This window comes from Myotis nattereri (assembly GCF_964212035.1).
Source record: "Myotis nattereri genome assembly, chromosome: 12".
In the NCBI taxonomy this organism is placed as follows: Eukaryota; Metazoa; Chordata; class Mammalia; order Chiroptera; family Vespertilionidae; genus Myotis; species Myotis nattereri.
The window spans coordinates 57,377,573-57,397,601 of NC_138087.1; the positions used below are offsets into that span (position 1 = coordinate 57,377,573).

General features: G+C 37.8%; 1 protein-coding gene across 1 annotated transcript in view; it reads left to right on the forward strand.

Annotated features, from left to right (window-relative positions):
- Positions 1-20,029, forward strand: part of TGFBR1 (transforming growth factor beta receptor 1) — a 42,045-nt gene that overhangs the window by 10,800 nt on the left and 11,216 nt on the right. Inside the window, exons 2-4 of the mRNA XM_081103569.1 lie at positions 12,901-13,146; positions 15,860-16,090; positions 19,695-19,925. Coding sequence (XP_080959695.1) covers positions 12,901-13,146; positions 15,860-16,090; positions 19,695-19,925 — 708 coding nt within the window. The remainder of the gene's footprint in view (positions 1-12,900; positions 13,147-15,859; positions 16,091-19,694; positions 19,926-20,029) is intronic.

Here is a 20,029-nt window from a genome sequence, read left to right on the forward strand (position 1 = left end):
ATCTACAATATAAGATGTTTAAATATGCAATGAAATACAAATAGCTCCCATGGAAAAAAGCAAAAACAAATAAATGGCTTTTTCTACTGGAAGTGAAGTCTTATACACATATTCGGGAGCACTGAACGTGGAGGAGATAGTTAAACCTGAGGAGGAATATAGAGATAGAAAAGCAGTAACTGGCTTTTCAATCTGTACAAACACACACAATATATGTATGGAGAGTTGTTTTGTTTTTTTTGCTTGATGTATTCATTTCCAAATTGAACCATAATGTGCTCTAATTGAGTCTCTTTGTTTAGCACATGGCTGTTGATTTGAGTGCTTTCTCCAGTTGAAAACTGACATTTTTAATTTTGTTATTTAATCTGCAACCGATTTAAATAAAAACATCAAGATTGTGTATTGTAGATTTCCTTAAACAATAATTATATGTAATTATTTTACCAAAATAAACAAGTTAACGTAGTTTTAGCTCTTTTATCTCATTTCCCATTTGGAAAAAATTACAAACCAGGGGCCAGAGTTTGCTCATGTTTCTCAATGAGGAAAGATAATTCTGCTTGCTAGTTCCACCAAAGCAGTGTAAAATTGATACTAGTGAAGAGTACTGAGAATATAGAAAGGAGCATGGAGAGTGGCTACATGCTACTAAAAACAGTTGATAGTTTTCATGAATATGGTATCTCAAAAATGTTAAGGGACCTGTAAAGATTAAATATGATGTGCACATAAAACTGACATACACCTGGCACATAGAAAACATGAAGTAAAAGACAGTTGTTATGAAGAGATAGTTTTTCATAGAATTCATCTGACTTTTTTTTACAGGTGAGGAAATTGGGGCTCAGAAGTCATGTGGCATTTCAGGATAATAGTTCAGCTAATGACTGAACAGGAATCTGTCTGGCTTCCTCCTCACTTTAGAACTTAATTTAGCATCCCTTTTCTGACTCAGACTTCTTTTAGGGAAAATGATTTTTTTGAAAATTGCCTAAATTTATGGAAGAATACTGTCAAGTCAGACCACCTAACGGATGGAAGCATAGATGGATAAATGACACTGTTGTAGCAAAATAGTAACTATTGTAGAATGTAGGTGATAGGTATATAGGTGTTCACAGTTCTGTGATTTTTTCTGAATGTTTGAAATGTTCATAATAAAATGTTGGGGTTGGGGGCAATTTAAAAAAATCTCCTTACCCCAGAGTGTTTATTTTACTGATCTAAACACAGACAAACCAGCAGTACTTGCTACAGCCAAAGGAAGTAAAGCAACCCTGGAGCCAGAGCCTTTGGGAGTGCACATTTTAGGGCCTTTCCTTGACATTCTTGAGGGAGTAAGAACCACAGATCTACCTTGACTTCTTCTTTCTTTCCCTTTCTTCTTCTTGTCCCTTTCTTTCTTTTTCTCTCGCCTTTAAAAAAGTAAATTACAAATGATAGTTGTGCATTGCAGATTTGAAATTCCCCAACCCACCAATAAACAAGCCAATTAGCACTGTAGATCCTGTTCCCGTGAACAAATGCTCTAATTTATTTTTATTTTTGTTGTTTTGCTTTCTATTTTCCTGTGGTAAATTTTAATTTTGTTCTCTTCCTATTTTTTTTTATTAAAAAAAAAATCTTTGCCCTAGCTGGTTTGGCTCAGTGGATAGAGCGTCGGCCTGCAGACTGAAGGGTCCTGGGTTCGATTCCGGTCGAGGGCATGTACCTTGGTTGCGGGCACATCACCAGTGGGAGATGTGCAGGAGGCAGCTGATCAATGTTTCTCTCTCATCGATGTTTCTAACTCTACCCCTCTCCCTTCCTCTCTGTAAAAAATCAATAAAACATATTTTTTTAAAATATATTTTATTGATTTTTTACAGAGAGGAAGGGAGAGAGATAGAGAGTCAGAAACATCGATGAGAGAGAATCATCGATCAGCTGCCTCCTGCACATCTCCCACTAGGGATATGCCCGCAACCCAGGTACATGCCCTCGACCGGAATCGAACCCGGGACCTCTCAGTCCGCAGGCCGACGCTCCATCCACTGAGCCAAACCGGTTTCGGCAATAAAACATATTTTTAAAAAAATCTTTATTGTTGAAAATATTACATCTGTCCCCCCTTTTCCCTCTTCTTATTTTTAATGCATTTCTAAGCTTGAATCTTCCTGTTCTCACAGTCTTTCTCCCTAAGATCACAATTGTTTCTTCCACCAAATTCTTTATTTTTTATTTTTTTATTGATTTCATAGAGGAAGGGAGAGGGAGATAAAAACATCAATGATGAGAAAGGATCATTGATTGGCTGCCTCCTGCACGACACCCATTAGGGATAGAGCCTACAATCCAGGCATGTGCCCTTGACCAGAATCGAACCCAGGACCTTTCAGTCCACAGGTCGACTCTCTATGCACAGAGCCAAACCGGCTAGGGCCATGGTCGGCAAACCGCGGCTTGTGAGCCACATGCGGCTCTTTGACCCCGTCAGTGTGGCTCTTCCACAAATACAGCGTGCGGGCACGCACGTACAGTGCGATTGAAACTTGGTGGCCCATGCGCAGAAGTCGGTATTTTGTGGAAGAGCCACACTGAAGGGGCCAAAGAGCCGCATGTGGCTCGCGGTTTGCCGAGCCGCAGTTTGCCGACCACTGGGCTAGGGCAAATTCTTTTTTCTTTTCTTTCTTTTTTTTTTTTTTAAGGCGATATAGGTATTCTTTTAGCTAGGGCCTTTCCACTCTTTCTCATTTGTCATTTAAGTTTTTTCAAATCCAGCCTTCCCTTGCCTTATGGTGGGAGAAGGGGAAGGAGGGAAGAGTTTTAATAAATTGGCTTTTAGGAGTCAAGTAGAAACCTTAGGGGATACTCTTTAAGGACCACCAGACTCGGAATTAGCTGTGTGTTGCAAGCAGATGGTGTGCCCTGAGGAAATAGCTGCTCTGAGTGACTGGCTGTTTGCATCTAATTTAGCTTAGAGATCCTGAAACTGGGGAAAAAGTTCATGGAGCAAATGGATATAGTCACATATGAAACATTCTAAACCATAGCTAGGACCTAGTAATTATTGACTTGTGTGTAGATGCCATAATTCCATGCTGCATATACATATGCTGCATAATTCTGTGCTGTATTTTCAATTCTCTGAAGGATAAGTAACATCAAGCCCTGGCAGGCTCTTATCTGTTAATAACCGCACCCCACTAGAGGCCTTCTTCCATAACCAGAACGCTAGCATCAATGCTACAAGCAATTTGAAACCCATATTCCTAATGCTATCTCTGTACATCTAGATTCTGAGGTTTGAAAACTTCATTAGATTGGTTACAGAGCATCCCAAGCTCTGGTTTAGTCTTAAAGGGTAAATGTTCCTTTGAAAGGAATTCAGACAACACTAGATACTTGCGTACTTATGCCCCAAGGGAGGCCATGGATTCAATGGTTAGAAATTTTATAAAATGCTATTAAAGCCCCTTTGTTTTGGCTGGGCTTTAATATCCTTGCTTAGTTTAATTCAGCTATGTACCGCTAGGTAACTGCAACCAGAATTGAACTGCTTGCTTTGACATCTTGTTTGACAAGGAACATGAACATTTCAGACTAGGGAAGGCAAGAAAATTAAAGCTTATTTAACTGTATGTGTTGTTCACCAAGCCTCTGAGATTTCTGACAATATCTACCATCCTTCTTTTGACTAAATTCAGTAATTTTTTTCTTTGTCCTACAAAGGGATGGGAATGACATAAAGCTAAACACCAAGATACTCAATTAAGAGTAGAAAGTGTAAATGCTTTTGTGGAGCAGGAAATAGCAGTGCTGAGGAATGTTTTTGAAACTTTCTCTGTGAAGGTCTTACATGTCTTGGTAGAGTTATTCCTAGGTATTGGATTTTTTGATGCTTTTGTAAATTACATATTTTTGAATTTTTTGTTTTCTAATTGCTGGTTTAAGAAAAGCTGGTGACTTTTTTTTTTTTTTAATCATGAATAGGTGTTGAGTTTAGTGGGGTTTTGTTTTTGTTTTTTTTTGCTTACATCAAGATGATTATACGATCTATTTATAGTTTCCTAAACTGCCTAACTCTCTTATTCCTGAATCTGTGTACAATATTTTTGAATATCATCTTCCTGGAATAAACTCCCATTCTTCTTCAGGCTTTCTTAAGCCTCATTGTAGGGTTAATCTTTGAGAGAAGTCTCCCTTTTCTGTGCTTTCTCTGCATTTTGTCTGCATTTCCCCTAATCAGTGGCATGTTTATTCTCTGCACTACATTGTGAACTCCTTGATAGTAGGAATCTCCTCCTGATCATCTCTGTCCCCCTAAAGGTGTGTTCTTCCTTTCTACACCGGGTACGTACACTGTTCTTTTCTGGTAAAAGGTGTTCAGGCCTTGCTCTCTGCTTCTAAAAGTACTAACTGCATAGCCCCATCAGCTAATTTCTTCAGCTGTGGCTCCCATAGTTCTTTTGCTGTTTGCTGGCCTAGGTGTAACTCTCCTCTTGCCCTTAATTCAAAGGCAGCTGGTGGGTGGTTACTACTTCCTTCTCTTACCACATTTTCTGTTTCATTCCCCTGCCAGAATGATCTGCACTTTCATTTAGGTTTATTAGTAGACCTCAGTATCTATGCAACCAAGTCACATCTATAGCCACTCTGCTTTCCCAAAGGGAAAGGGTTGAGACCTTTTGTCTTGTCTTACTTGGGGGAAATCACCAGAGATTATCTAATAATCCATTTTTTTCTTTTTGTGCTTTTAGAATAAGTCTAGATTATGTTGATGTAACTCATAGAGAACTTCTCGTAGAAAACTTCTGTTTCCTTGTCTATAAACTAAGGGATTAGGATCTGGTAATTATTAGGTTCCTTCCAGCATGAACATTTTATGGTTAATGAGTTATGAGTCTTTATTAGTTAGGATTATTGCATATAAATGTACACACTGGATGTGTTCAACAATTTGTTAATTTGGAACTGAAAATCTACTTCCCTGTAGGTAGCTCTCATGCTACTACTGTGAAGTTTTTGGGCTAACCCTGTTCCAAAAGTCATTGCCGAAAAACTCTGCACAGGTCTCTATGAATGGAGAAAGGGAATAGTAGCTACCATTCACAGTTTCATGTGCACACTGTTTAAGTTATATCCTAGAGTAGTATGAAGGTTTGCTCTGATTCTCTGGCCAGTGCTAGGACAGGGACTGGCACATAGTAGGTGATACATATTTGTTGAATAAGTATCCCTATCCTCTGTACCTGGTTCTCTTCCTAGGAAGCTAGTGTTACCTATTTCTTTCATATCCTCCCAGGTGATAACTTTATAATAAGTATAAGCCAATGAGTATTCATTTTCCTTTCCTCCCTCCTTCTCTTTTCTTCCCTTCTTTCCCTCCCTCCCTCCCTTCCTTAGCACAAATGTTACTATATCAAATACACTGTTTTGCATTATGTACTTTGGTTTAATACATCTCAAGGGGCTAAGTCTACATTAGTACATAGAAAACATCATTTTTTTAGTAGCTGTATGGTCTTCCATTTTGTATTGGTACATCATGTTATTTTATCAGTTCTATTGATAGATTAGATGCATAGGAAAGATTAGAAACAATCTAATGTAAACCATTAGGAAATTAATAACCATGTGTGTAAAACACTTTATCCATGTACAAGTATACCTATAGGCTACATTCCTTCTGGGTCAGAGGTTATGTTCATTTGTAATTTTGAAAGTGCCAGTTCGCCCTCCCTTTATATGGAGTGAGCTAGGTCAGTGGTCGGCAAACTGCGGCTTGGCAAACCGCGGCTCGCGAGCCACATGCGGCTCTTTGGCCCCTTCAGTGTGGCTCTTCCACAAAATACCGGCTCTTCCACAAAATACTGACTTCTGCGCATGGGCCACGAAGTTTCCATCACATTGTACATGCGCACCCGCACGTGGTATTTTGTGGAAGAGCCACACTTGAAGGGGCCAAAAAGCCGCATGTGGCTTGCGAGCCGCGGTTTGCCGACCACGGAGCTAGGTTATTCTGGACAATGGGATATTTTACATCATATGGGCATTAGGGATGCACCTAAGTATGAATTTGCAAAGTTGAAAGGTGAGCACTGAGAGATGGAAAAAGGACTTAAAAAAATGAAGGTAGTAAAGGGTAAAAAAAAAATGTGCTTGGTTGGCCATTTTAATATATTTTTTATTGATTTTTAGAGAGAGAGAGGAAAGGAGAGGGACAGAGAGAAACATCGGTGAGAGAGAAACATCAATCAGCTGCCTCCTGCACACCCCCTTCTGGGGATCACACTGCAACCTGGGCATGCACCTGACCAGAATCATACCACGATCTCTTGGTTCCTGGGTCCATGCTCAACCACTGACCCACACCAGCCAGGGTTGCTTGGCCATTTTATAAAGGACCCTGGTGGTAGCAACAGCTAACATACTAAAGAGATATTTCTTGAATGTTTATTCAAGAAACACATACTGGCCCAGCTGGCATGGCTTAGTGGTTGAGCATCGACCTATGAACCAGGAGGTCATGGTTTGATTCCCAGTGGGGCTTATGCCTGGGTTGCGGGCTCAATCCCCAGTGTAGGGTGGGCAAGAAGCAGCTGATCGATGATACTTTTTCATCATTGATGTTTCTCTCTCACTCTCCCTTCCTCTCTGAGAAAATCAGTGAAAATATATTTAAGAAAGAAAGAAACATACTGGATCTCCTGGCGTGCCAAGGCCTAGGGATACAGAAATGCATAAAGCATTAATCCAGTCCCCGACTGAAGTTCACAGTTTAATGGAGGAAATAGATAAACAATTAGACAATGAGGTGCTTTGCTGTAATTGTTGTGCCTTGAAGATGTTAAGTTGAATTTGTCAAAACATGAAAACATGGATGGTTTAATATTTGATGTAATTTGTAAAACAATAGAATCCTACCATTTAAAGGATAGAGTTTTAAACCAACCTTTCATTTAGTGCAAGACATCCTTACTTCATGAACTCTCACTTATTGGTCATTAAGCTTCTGCTTAAGTATCTCTAACGACAGGTAAGTCATAACCTTCTGAGGCAGCCATTTCCATTTTGTAGGGAGGAGCTGTAGTTAGGAAATGATTTTTTATGAAACAAAATTTACCACATCCTGACCTCATGGTCTGATTTAGTATATATAAGGTTAAGATAATTAACTCAGTTACAACACCTATAAAATGAGGTGATTGTATCCACTGCTAAGAGACCTTTCAGATTAGCCTTGGTTGAGTTAATTCTTTGAATCTCTAACTCATATTTACATGGCAGATTGATATTCAAACAACAGTTACTGATTACTTATTATATTGGACATTTATGAGATTTTGTGCCCAGTTCTCCCTCTGTTTCTCCCATCACCATGGCTACAATTAACAGTAAATACTGCTGACTTTTTAAAAAATCTGTTGTTAAACAGATTCCCCAAATCTGCTAAGCAAATCTTTATCCTGTACTTGTGCAGTTTATTTGATACTGAACCTAAATGAAGGCCTTTGTATTAATTGCCCCTATTAAACCTCATCTTGCCATTTAGGCAGCCTATTCTTAGTGTGCTTTGCTCTGAAAACAGTCAACATTCTATCAGCTAATTCATGGAGCTTAGGAGACTAGAAAATGCAGGTATTGTGGAAAAAGAAGTGATTGAGAATTTAGGAGTGTCCCCTGTTCTTCCAAGATGGAAGTGTGTGTTGAATTAAATAATGCTTCTTAAGTGATTTAAAGGTAGCAGACGTAATGTCTGGATAAATCATACTTTTGTTTGAAGCCCTAAATTTGGGAGTGAAATGTTATCTAGACTACTGGAGAATTTACTTGCACGTTGTATGGCGCAGGGTATTTAGACAAGCTTCCTTTGACATTGCCACTGCAGGGTAACCCCAAGGGGGTGGAGTTGAGAAGAACCCCAAGTTTTGAGGAACAAAACCCAGGGCAGTGGCTGGAGAGAGTTTTTTTCCCATCGCCATTTATCTCCCCTATACCCTCTTCCAGCTCCACCCCCCACCCCCCACCCCTGCAATCACCACACTGTTGTCTGTGTGTCCATGAATTCTTTCTCTTTTTTTTCTTTTTTGCTCCATCCCTTCATCCCCACCATCACCCAACACCACCAAAGCTGTCTGCCTGCTCTCTATCAATGAGTCTGTCTTTATTTTGCTTGTTAGTTCAGTTTGTTCGTTAAATTCCATATATGAGTGAAAACATATGGTACTTGTCTTTTTTATTTTACTTAGCCTAATGTTCTCCAAGCCCATCCATATTGTCGCAAAAGGTAAATTTTTTTCCTTTTTATGGCCAAGTAATAATATTTCATTGGTGTAAATGTACCATAATGTTTTATCTACTCATCTACTGATGGGCACCTGGGCTGCTTCCAAATCTTGACTATTGTAAATAACGCTGCAGTGAAAATAGAGGCATATAGTTTTTTGAATTAGTGTTTGGATAATATGCAGCATGTTTTTTAAAAAGAAGAGGACCTATAGGGTATACTGTCCCCAGAGGGAGAAGAGAAGCGAGGACAGGCCTCCTGGACCTGGGGCATGGTATTGGGAGCAGAGAGAAGAGGGGAAGGCAGATTACTCAGAACTGGAGTGGAGGAATAGACTAACAAATGCTGATGTTAGTACCTGAAAGGATTTGTTATAATTTCTAACTTTTGCCTTCACCTTTGCCAATAGTGGTGTGATCTGCTTTTAACTGTAGCTAACAGACTGTAGCTAGGACATTGTGCATGTTGGGCTCTTTACCTGCCTATTGGTGCATATTTGGAAATATTCTCACTGTATAGTTAAATGTAAGTTTGTTGTAATAGGCAGGGTAAGGGAAAGAAGGGTCATCACCAGCCAAGTCAGAGTGGTAAAAAGACTGGAATTTAATCTCTGGTGAGAAAAACCTTCTTTTCCTTCCAATTAATACAATTCAATATGACAGATAATGTTTAGTTTTCACAGTAGAAAAAAAATAGCCTTAGGTGTGATTCCATTTGAAATCTGTTTCTGTATTTTAATTTCAATGATACTAAAAGCTACAAGTGCCGTTCTCATAAGTTATGTTGTGTAAGGTGGTATCAATGACTTTAAGACTTTGTAAGTTTAGGATAATCAGTCCACATACCTAAGCAAAACACTTGCCAGCAAGCATTCCGCAAATACCAGTTTTAATGAACTGTCTGCTGTCTTGAAGATGAGGTTTAACGTTGTGACATTACTGAAATCTTTATTAAATGGTTCTCTAAACCAATTAATGCTGGCGTGAGAATGGAAAAATGTTGTTTCATACAACCACATTTACTGTGAATGAACTTTTGCAAATTGTACATGGTATTGGCTGTTAGCTATTGGCTTTTGAATATATCATGCCTGTATTGCCATATGCTCTGATTTTTCACTCTTTCAATTACAATTACTATGAAACTTTTGCTCGTACAGTGTGCTGTGAGGATATTTGGCATGAAGGAGATCTTAACACAACTGAAGAAGCACCAGGGAAAGCCTACTGGCAATATTTGTTTGGATGGTAGTTACTCATGACCCAGAATGTCATTCATTTTAGATTATCTTTTAAGTAAAACATTAAAAAAATTGTACACAATTCTTAGACTCCTCTTTCTCTTGACATATTTGTGACCTCCTGTTTAGGAAACGCTGCTTTAGAAAATATTTTTCTGATCACTCTCTAGGAATCTAGGATTTAAAGATAAGAAAACAAACTATAACCAAAAAAAACTTGGCCATTCTTTTTTTTTTTTTTTTTTTTTTTTTGTAGTCTCACCTGGGGACATGTTTATTGATTTAAATTTTTTTTTTTTTTTTTTTTTTTTTTTTTTTTAGAGAGAGGGGGAGAGAAAGAGAAACATCGATCGGCTGCCTCCCACATGCACCCCGACTAGGGTTTGAACCTGCAGCCCAGGTATGTGTCCTGACTGGGAATTGAACCCACAACCTTTTGGTGCACGGGATGAAGCTCCAACTAATTAAGCCACTCGGCCAGGGCAACTTGGCTATTCTTAATGTAATGAGAGATACTTTAACAACAGACTATAAATAGTTGGATTTGTGCTATCCTAAAGTATGCTAAGAGAGCTATGGGAACTTACTGAAAGGAGCTGCCCAGTTAGTTATCTTAAGGGTAGAGGAGGGGTTCAAAATCTTGTTTGAACAAGGTCTTAAAGCAGTGGTTCTCAACCTTCTGGCCCTTTAAATACAGTTCCTCATGTTGTTGCCCAACCATAAAATTATTTTCATTGCTACTTCATAACTGTAATGTTGTTACTGTTATGAATCGTAATGTAAATATCTGATATGCAGGATGGTCTTAGGCGACCCCTGTGAAAGGGTCGTTCAACTGCCAAAGGCGTCGAGACCCACAGGTTGAGAACCACTGGTCTTAAAGATTCAGAGGGTGGGTTTAAACTAGCAGAGAGATAGTATGTGTAAAGACCACGGTCATGAAAGACACGATTGTCATAATGGTGAGACATGTGTGGCCCTAGATAGCATTTTTAATGTGAATGGTAAATTAGAACCCAAAAGTAATTTTTAATTGTTAGACCAAATGTTGAACTGTTACTTCATGTACTCTAAGGGAGCTGTGAAGATCTTAGAACTCGGAGAGTATTCATGGCAGAAGTTTTATATATAGCAATTACCATATTATATTGTAACATTCTCCTTCACTAGTCTTTGGAACTCTTCAAGGGCTGTGACCATGAGTTATTAATCTTTGTGTACTAAGATTTTGGTAGAGTAACTGATAAAAAAGCTAATACTTAGAAAACCTTGGTTGAATGACTACTTATGGGTAAAGAGGATTCAGGAGAGAACGATGACAATCTCCTATGATGGTGGTTTCAATCTTTTATGAGTGACAGACCCTTTGTAATTCTATAAAACTTCTTGAAAAGGCAAATAAATACATACAGCATTTGGCCTACAGTTTTGTGGGATTCATGCACTCTAAAGTCAGTCCATGGATTTCTGGTTCAGAATCCCTCCTTAGGAAATTATACTCAAGGAACCTATAACCACCACCAAACCTCACCATGAGTAATTACTGTATCTTAACAGTCTTTAAATGTCAGATTATGATAGTGTCTCTTATACTTCCTAAAAAGGAAGAGATCATTGAAATAGCTGAACTATCTATGAAGAAAAACAAAATTTTTTATAATGATTAAGGTAAAACTTTTCTGATCTAGAAATAGAATAGACAAGTATGCTAATGAAGCCAGCAACCAAGAATTAGCTGCTTGAGGAGATCCTGACATTCCTGAATTTGAGTTTAGCAGGTGGGACTATCCAAGACTACTTCCAGCTCGAAGACTTGCTAGAAGGACTCATGGGACTAAGAAAAGCTGTTATACTAATGGTTGTGGTTTATTACAGTGGAAATACCCAGATTAAAATCATAAAAAGTAAAAGGCACACGGGAGAAGTCCAGGAGAAACTAGGTGCAAGCTTCCAGGTGTCCTCTCCCAGTGCAGTGGCACAGGTGCACTCCATAGCTCAGCAATGATGTGACAGCACTTGTCAACCAGGGAAGCTCTCCAGAACCTTGGTATCCAGGATTTTTATTGGGGCCCAGTCACACAGGCTTGCAGCATTCTTATTAGGGAGAATATTTCAAGGATTCAGAGTTCATTTCCTAGGAACTGACCAAGGGCTAGTCCTGAATGAAGAAGGCCTTTCTTGGAAATGTGAAGTATTGGAGCAACTCAGGCCTGCACAGCAAGTTAGCTGTTCAGAGACATAGCTTCGTTCTGGCCTGCCTGTCTGCCTAGCCACTCTTTCTAGATAGTATAGACTTTGGCCTCTTCATAAGTGGCCATTCGACATACACGGACTCTTCCTTTTTTCTTGCCAACAAGTAATTGGAAAGTTTGATTTGACTTAAAGAAGTAAATGTGCTTTGTAGTTTTCATGAGATCATAGTGAAATGTACGTGCCTATTCTGTTGTTCAGTCAATGAGGATTTATTGAATGCTGCTACATACCAGACTCAGTGCTAGATGTGGATTTACAGAAATGATTAATATGGGTCCCTGCCCTCAAGGAGCTTAGAGTTTCATAGGGGAGAGAAAAACAAAAGTAGCAATTCTGGTAAGCAGTGTGTGCTTTAGGAAACAGTTAATCATTGGAGAGCATATGGTGGAAGGTCTATTTGTGTGTGCACAGAAAGGTATTGGTGATAATTAGGGGAAGACTCCCATAAAGGGGTCACTCCTTGACTTGAGCCATAAAGATCAAATAGATAGAAGTGAGCATGGAGCTGGTGTTTCTCTAGTCATTTCTGTAGCCAGGTTGCCTGTTTTGTTAGAGCACATATGTATTGTTACCTGTGCAGTCGCCTTGACTTACTGAAAAAGCACCATAATCCTGGCTAGTAGAGAAATATCTTTCCCAGGGTTTGTACAAGAGAAAAGAGTGGTGCAATACAAATCTATTTCCATTACTCCATTACCATAAGTCCACCCAAATGGCATTTCCAACCGACATTGGAAGATTGTAGTATTTTCATACATTGCTTTTCGATAGGGGGAGTATGTGAATGCATAGTTTTGGACTAGTAAGAATAAGTATAACCAGTAAAAATTTAAATGTACTTTGTTTCAAACGGGAGGGCAAATGCTTGCCTTACCTTGATGATATTGCATGTAATAATTTCTCTATACTTGGAAGCAAAAAAGCTTTAGACAAGAACCTTGGTCCAAATTTTATCATATTTAGCTCCTACATATATGTGCTTCTCAACTCTCCTAAGAGGAATGAAGAGTTTTGTTTTTTGAAAAGTACAAAGAAATTACTATAAGATCAGGACTGTCATATAGTGAATATGGGATAATTTCAAAATATTAACCTTGAGAATTTTTTCTAATAAAATCTTGTTCTCTTTTCCTAGCATTACAGTGTTTCTGCCACCTTTGCACAAAAGACAATTTTACTTGTGTCACAGATGGACTCTGCTTTGTCTCTGTCACAGAGACCACAGACAAAATTATACACAATAGTATGTGTATAGCTGAAATCGACCTAATTCCTCGAGACAGGCCATTTGTATGTGCACCATCTTCAAAAACTGGGTCTGTTACTACAACATACTGCTGCAATCAGGACCACTGCAATAAAATAGAACTTCCAACTGTTGGTAAGTTATTGCATAAGATGTTTTTTTTTTCTTGATACTACAAAGGAAAGCCTTAGACTCTGGCTATGATTTTAGAACTGGAAGGGATCTTAGAGATTGTCTACCCCAGCTTGTTCAGTTTAGAGGCAAGAACAAACTTGTCCACAGTGGCAGTGTTATAAGAGTAGCCAAGATCCTGATTCCTGGGTGTGTGTTGTTTGAGAGGTTGATTCCATGATACTTTCTGTTCACCACAGAAGTATGTGCTCAGAATGTCTTCAGAGTGAATTTCTTCTTCCTTGCTTAGTGCTCTGTCCTTTTAAAGCAATCAATAATGGGTGGGAATTGAAAGCAGCACTAAACAGTCCAGATGCCTTCATTTTGTAATTTCACCTTGCCTTATGAAAAAATGTCCTGGAAAAGCTAGGAATTTCAAGAATAAACTCTTAGGATTAGATTAATTTAAGGTTCTGGTTTAAGATGTCAGTCTAAGCACATTTAATTCTGTCCTCAAATTTCTACTGTAGTAATCAAAATGGATACAAAAATAGGGGGACCTATATTAATGCTAGCAGAATTAATGGGAGAATACTGCCCACATGCCTACACTCGTGAGAAACTTTACAATTTACCAGTACCCGTTAGAGAAGGGCAGCAGTCCCCCACCTGGTACATGTGATAACAGCAAAGTGCAACTAAGTCTTCAGCATGACCAGGAAGCTCCCTGTGGCCAGGCTCTGTCAGACTCTTAACCTTTCTGGCTCTTTTTGTAAGTATCTGCAATTCTAATATGACAAAATGGTAATTCCAGAATTCTCCATTTCCAAAACCTTGAGAAGGACTCACTTCATTTCTAATGCTAAAAATGCACAAATTCCTTATTCCCAGGTCCTTGATACACAAAGAACAAAAAAATTACCAAATGAAAAGCTTCAGTGGTTTAAAAGGAGTGAACTAAACTGGATAAATCAGAGTAGATGTCACCCTTTGAAATAGACTTACCACGTAATAGGGAAGAACTTTCAGACAGACCAAGGTCTATTTTTCAGTTGTTCAATGTAAAATGAGGACAATAAAGATTGACAAGAAAGCAATAAAGATTGCTTTCAGATGAAAAGCTGGATTGATGAATTATTTTTTAAAATGCAGTTTTGAAAATGAACAGCAGACTGGATACGATAATTTTATAGTCAAGTGTGAGACAAGCTTAAGGCAAGATGAGCTTGAGAAACTGTTACAATTCAGAGAAAAAGACAGTTGGTGAGCAAATTAAGAGATACAGAGGACAGATCTAGGTGATCCAATATGCTTAGTATAAATATTTCAGAAAAAGACATAAGAGCAGACTTTCTATGCAAAATTAATGAAAAAATACTTATCTAAATACATATAATAAAAGACATACCAATTTCAAGAATAAAGAAAAAATGTATATGCATTCAGCACAAGTGAACATGGAATGACTATAAAAGGGAAAAAAGTTCAGATTTTGTGCTTTTTTTAAATACTAGAGGGCAGTGGAACATCATATAGTGAATGTTACTTAAAATTTTTTAGACAAGCCAAGATTTTTCATATATAAAGGCAAAGGCATCTTTAGATAATTAAGTATTCAGCGTATAAGGACACACATGTACTCTTCCTGAAAGAAATTATTAGAATTAGAATTCTGTGTTATAAGAAATAAATCCAAATAAGGATATCAAGAATGGAGAAGATGTGCTATTAAAGAAATGGTGGTGTGCAGTGAACCAGCAAGGCTCAGGATGAATGCCAAAATAATTATAATTAACTAGAAACCCGGGGCACAAAATTCATGCACAAGGCAATGTTCCCTCAGCCCGGCCTGCACCCTCTCGCAATCCGGAACCGCTAGCTCCTAACTGCTCGCCTGCCTGCCTGATAACCCCTAACCACTCTGCCTGCCTACTTGATTGCCCCTAACCACTTGCCTGCCTGCCTCATCGCCCCTAACCATCTCTGCCTGCCTGCCTCATCGCCCCTAACTGCCTCTGCCTCAGCCCCCTCCTTGTCTTTGTCCGGAAGGTCGTTAGGCTGTCCAGTCTAATTAGCATATTATGCTTGTATTATTGTAGAAAACTTTCTGAAACAATGTAAAGCAATAATTATTAAAAGAGATGATAAGAAAATAAGTGCTCTTGAATTAAAAACTCAAGTGATTAAAATAGAGTAGATAGTATACACATGCAAACTTTATTATAAAAAACAAAGAATATATTTTGCCTGAACAAAATTGATGGAGATTATATATATATATATATATATATATATATATATATATACACACATGCATATATACACACACACATACCTACACTAAACTGAATTGTTTTGGAGTAGTGAGGCTGTATATAGATTTATTTTTATTTATTTTTTTAACTTTTGCTCATCTAGTTCTTTTATTAGTGACCCTGAGAGTAATAAATAGGGAGGTCCTAGAATACTGGTGGTAGTTGGCTTTGTTATTTATTTAGATGGCTGAAAAATGCAGGAAGAACAAGTGAATGTTGACTAAGTTGGTGATCATAAAAGGAGAACCAATGGGAGGAAGGCTGAATGACTCACTTGTTCTGGTTTCCAGCCCTCTGAGCTGCTGTAATGAGGCTCTATGACTAATGGTGGTAGTGGCCAACTACAGGAAATGTGGAGAATTAGGAAATTGTAGATGCCACCTATCGTATTTTTTATATTTATTTCACTTGCCCTATTTCAGGAAAGCCATCACCTGGCCTTGGTCCCGTTGAACTGGCAGCTGTCATTGCTGGACCAGTCTGCTTCGTCTGCATCTCACTCATGTTGATGGTCTATATCTGCCATAACCGCACTGTCATTCACCATCGAGTGCCAAATGAAGAGGATCCTTCATTAGATCGCCCTTTTATTTCAGAGGGTACTACATTAAAAGATTTAATTTATGATATGACAACATCGGGGTCTGGATCAGGTAATGTAATTGTTTTTCCTAAGAAATCTTCTAAAAATTAACTGCATTATTTAATTAATTGGCTGAGCCACTTGATTTGGTTTGTTAAAACTTGGGATAGTGTGAATGCTAGTACAGCTTGAGCCTAGTAAAGGTCTTTAAGCTTGGTCTATATCTGACTATGGCTACTTTAGTGTAGACAGATTAGAACTAACTTTTACTGAAATAAGTCAGTATATCAGCTTCACGTTTGTGTAAATTTCAAAGTATTCTCACCTTCTCAGGACTCCATGAGATAGTAAGAATAAGAAGAATTATTCTCATATAGGTCAGGCTGAGTTCAAAGATGTTCAAATGATACGCAGCTACCCATTCTATTAGGATTGTTTAACAGCTTTATTTTTGTCTTTGAACAGAAACAGGCATGACAGAAAATGTGTTTCGAATTGTGAAGGTTATTTACTTTATGAATTTTTCATCATTTTCTCACCTCAGAAAAAAAGTCTAACCACCTTGTTATTTAATATAATAACTGGATGGATCCATGGCCCCTGTGATGTTTGCTTTTCTCAGTTCTGGTCATTTTTTGTGGGATTAGAAATAGACTAAGAAATTGCCCTAACCGGTTTGGCTCATTGGATAGAGCGTAGGCCTGCGGACTGACGGGCCCCAGGTTCTATTCTGGTCAAGGGCATGTACATCTCCAGTAGGGGGTGTGCAAGAGGCAGCTGATCAGTGTTTCTCTCTCATCGAGGTTTCTAACTCTCTATCCCTGTCCCTCTCTGTACAAAATCAATAAAAATATATTTAAAAAAAAAAAGAAAATTGCCAGGTTTATTCTCATAAGTGGAATTTGACATAGCACTGCTTTGTGTATAAACCAAAGGGGATTTATTTTTGACTTCTTGCTTTGGAAGGATACTAAGAGAGGAAAACCTCTATCCTCTATAGTATTGTAATGTGACACTCAGGTAGGAATTAAGAGAGCTAGACTCCAGTGCACACTTTGTCACTGCTTGGCTCCCTGACCTTGGTCAAACCATGTTTCCTCTTTGGGCTTCTGTTTCTTCATCAGAAATATGGAACAGATACTTGGTAATACTACTTAAAGTGGTTTGTTAGGACTTTAAATGAGATATACTATCGCCTTTGAGAGGTATAAATCAACTTCAAATAAGGGCTATATTTATGGGTAAAATGAAGAAGATTTGAAAATATATAATGAAAATTTCACCAATTTTATCACCAAGTGACTAAAGAAACGTTAAAGCAGAAGTTGTGACTAGGGGAGAATATCACTTTGAAGCACAAAATCACATCTGCTAATAAAGTTCACATAAATGTCAAATGCCTATTTATTTTAAGGAAATTAACATATTGATGTATATGCATCAGGAAAGATGCATATATCTATCTGTTCATTTAGAAACTGATTTCATGACCTGAAGTCTTCTTCAGTAGAATTAGGCTATATATATATATATATATATATATATATATATTTAGTAAGTGAGTTCTGTTATGATTTCTAGGACACATGTAGTTTGCACTAGAGCCCACATCTCTTAGGACAGCCTTTAGGGACCCCTGAGAACTTTGTGAGGAAGGAAGCAATGAGAGGTTGAATTGAGATGGAGCAGCCTTAGTACTGAAGATGCGACAGTCTTTGGGCAGGAGTGGTAGAGGAGTGGAGACTGTTTTAGGGCTTCCCTGGGATTTCCCATTGATTCTGAGTTATGCCAAAGAGTTCCCAAAGAAGATCTGGCTTATTCTAAAAGTTATTCTGGACCAAAATATGGTAAGCAAGGACCAACAGTCACAGGAAATCAGGGTGGCTACAGATCATTTGGAATTAATCCCTTGGACCTAAATCAAAGCAGCTCATGCCACTTGGCATAGGCTCCAGGGGAACAAGCCTACCTAAAGGAGCAAAAGAAATTAACTGTCTGGATGGCAGTTGGTTTTCCAATAAGAATACATTTATTTACCTTAAAGATATAGATATGAAGTAAAGACTTGAATTGTTATTTTTTCCATTTTATCTATAGTTATAGATCCATCAGGGATTATAGCTCTGTGATCTCTGTGAAAGCTTCACTTCTTTTATGCCTTACCCTGCAAAAACTTGTTTACATTTTTTGCAAGTAACTGTAGTTTGGGGTAGTTAGCTGATGTCTCATGTCTGAGTTATTTCATCTTTAAAATCAAAGTAATTAGATTGTTATGAGGTTCAAATGAGACAAAAATGTTTGTGTGAAAACACGTGGGAAATGGTCACGTATATCCAAATGACAGGTGTTATTCTTATTGAAAAGATATTTGGAAGAAATATCTATTTGCTGCAATGTTCCTTATGTCTTGCTCATGCCTATGATCTGTTATAATGTATGCATGTTATTTAGGTCTTATTTCTATTCACTAATGTGAAGCATTTTCCCCATTGAAGTTTACTCTTCTCAAGGTACAGAAGAATAACGCAGAGAACATAGAGATCTCAATTAGACTTGTTTATTTTTGTCTTTAGAAGAAAATCATTACTTTTTAAAAATGCTCAGGTATTCATGTGGGTTAGAGTAACCAAATATAGATAATATAATGAATATAGATGTGGTTTTTAATTTTAGGTCTGCATCTAGAATCCAAGGGTGATGGGAATAACAATAACTTTCCTTGTCCCATTAGCCTATTTTGACCATCCCATTTACATGGGTCCTGAATTGTCAGCTATTTAGGTGAACTGGAATAGTCCCAAATACAGTGTTACTTAAATGTTGTAGGTAGTTGTAAATCCTTTTCTATAAATGAAATACGTGTGGCAATATTTCAAAAAATGCGTTTTAGAGTAAGGCAAGTTCAGTTGGTAAAAAAAAAAATTACCAGAATATATTGCTAGACACTTGTTTAAGATACTAGTATTGTATAGGCAGCCAGTTCCTAGCAAGTAAATTGCCTATCTTGAAATGGTTTCTGTGATAATTTACTGATTTATTAAAAGTTGGGCCAGAATTTATTTTTATGTGTCTTATATTCACACATTTTTCTCCTCCCACAATTAAAACTGTTACCAAATTCATCTTTCTAGAATCAGTTGTTGTTTTTTAAATTATTTCTTCCCATACATAGCCTCTTTTCAGACATTTTTAATAGTTCTTCGTTTACCCACAGCTCTCATTGGTCATGTTGAGCTTGGCATCTCTAGTATTTGTCACATTTTGGTGACAGTTTACCTTCTCTTCCACTGCTTTACTACATGCACCTCCTTTCTGTTTATCTAAGCTGGTTCCCTAAAAATGTATCATTCATTTCCTTCTTGTACGTATGCTTGCATAAACCTTACCTCCTTTTCTTCTCCTTAGGTATCCCTCTGTAAAGGCCAGTCTAAATTCAACTTACTTTACAAAGCCTACCTTGACCCTCTAGCCAGGAGTTTCTGGATTCTTTTAATGTATTTATTATTTACCTTTTATCATGAATTACTGTGTCTGCAAAAGTGGTCTTTATTTCATTGAGATTGTAAGTTCCTTAAAAGTAGAGCTTAAAAGAGTTACACCTTTCCTATGGTGGTGTTGGATACCCATTCTTTTGTTGATTGTTTGTATTGAATACTATTTATTTTTATCTTCAGGTTTGCCATTGCTTGTTCAGAGAACAATTGCAAGAACTATTGTGTTACAAGAAAGTATTGGCAAAGGTCGATTTGGAGAAGTTTGGAGAGGAAAGTGGAGAGGAGAAGAAGTTGCTGTGAAAATATTCTCTTCTAGAGAAGAACGTTCATGGTTCCGTGAGGCAGAGATTTATCAAACTGTAATGTTACGTCATGAAAACATCTTGGGATTTATAGCAGCAGACAATAAAGGTCAGTAACATTTACTTTTCCTTTGAGTGTAGTAGTAACAAAATCTATTTAATAAAGCCTTTTTACAGATATGGCTACTGAGCACTGTCAAATTTAATGAGAAA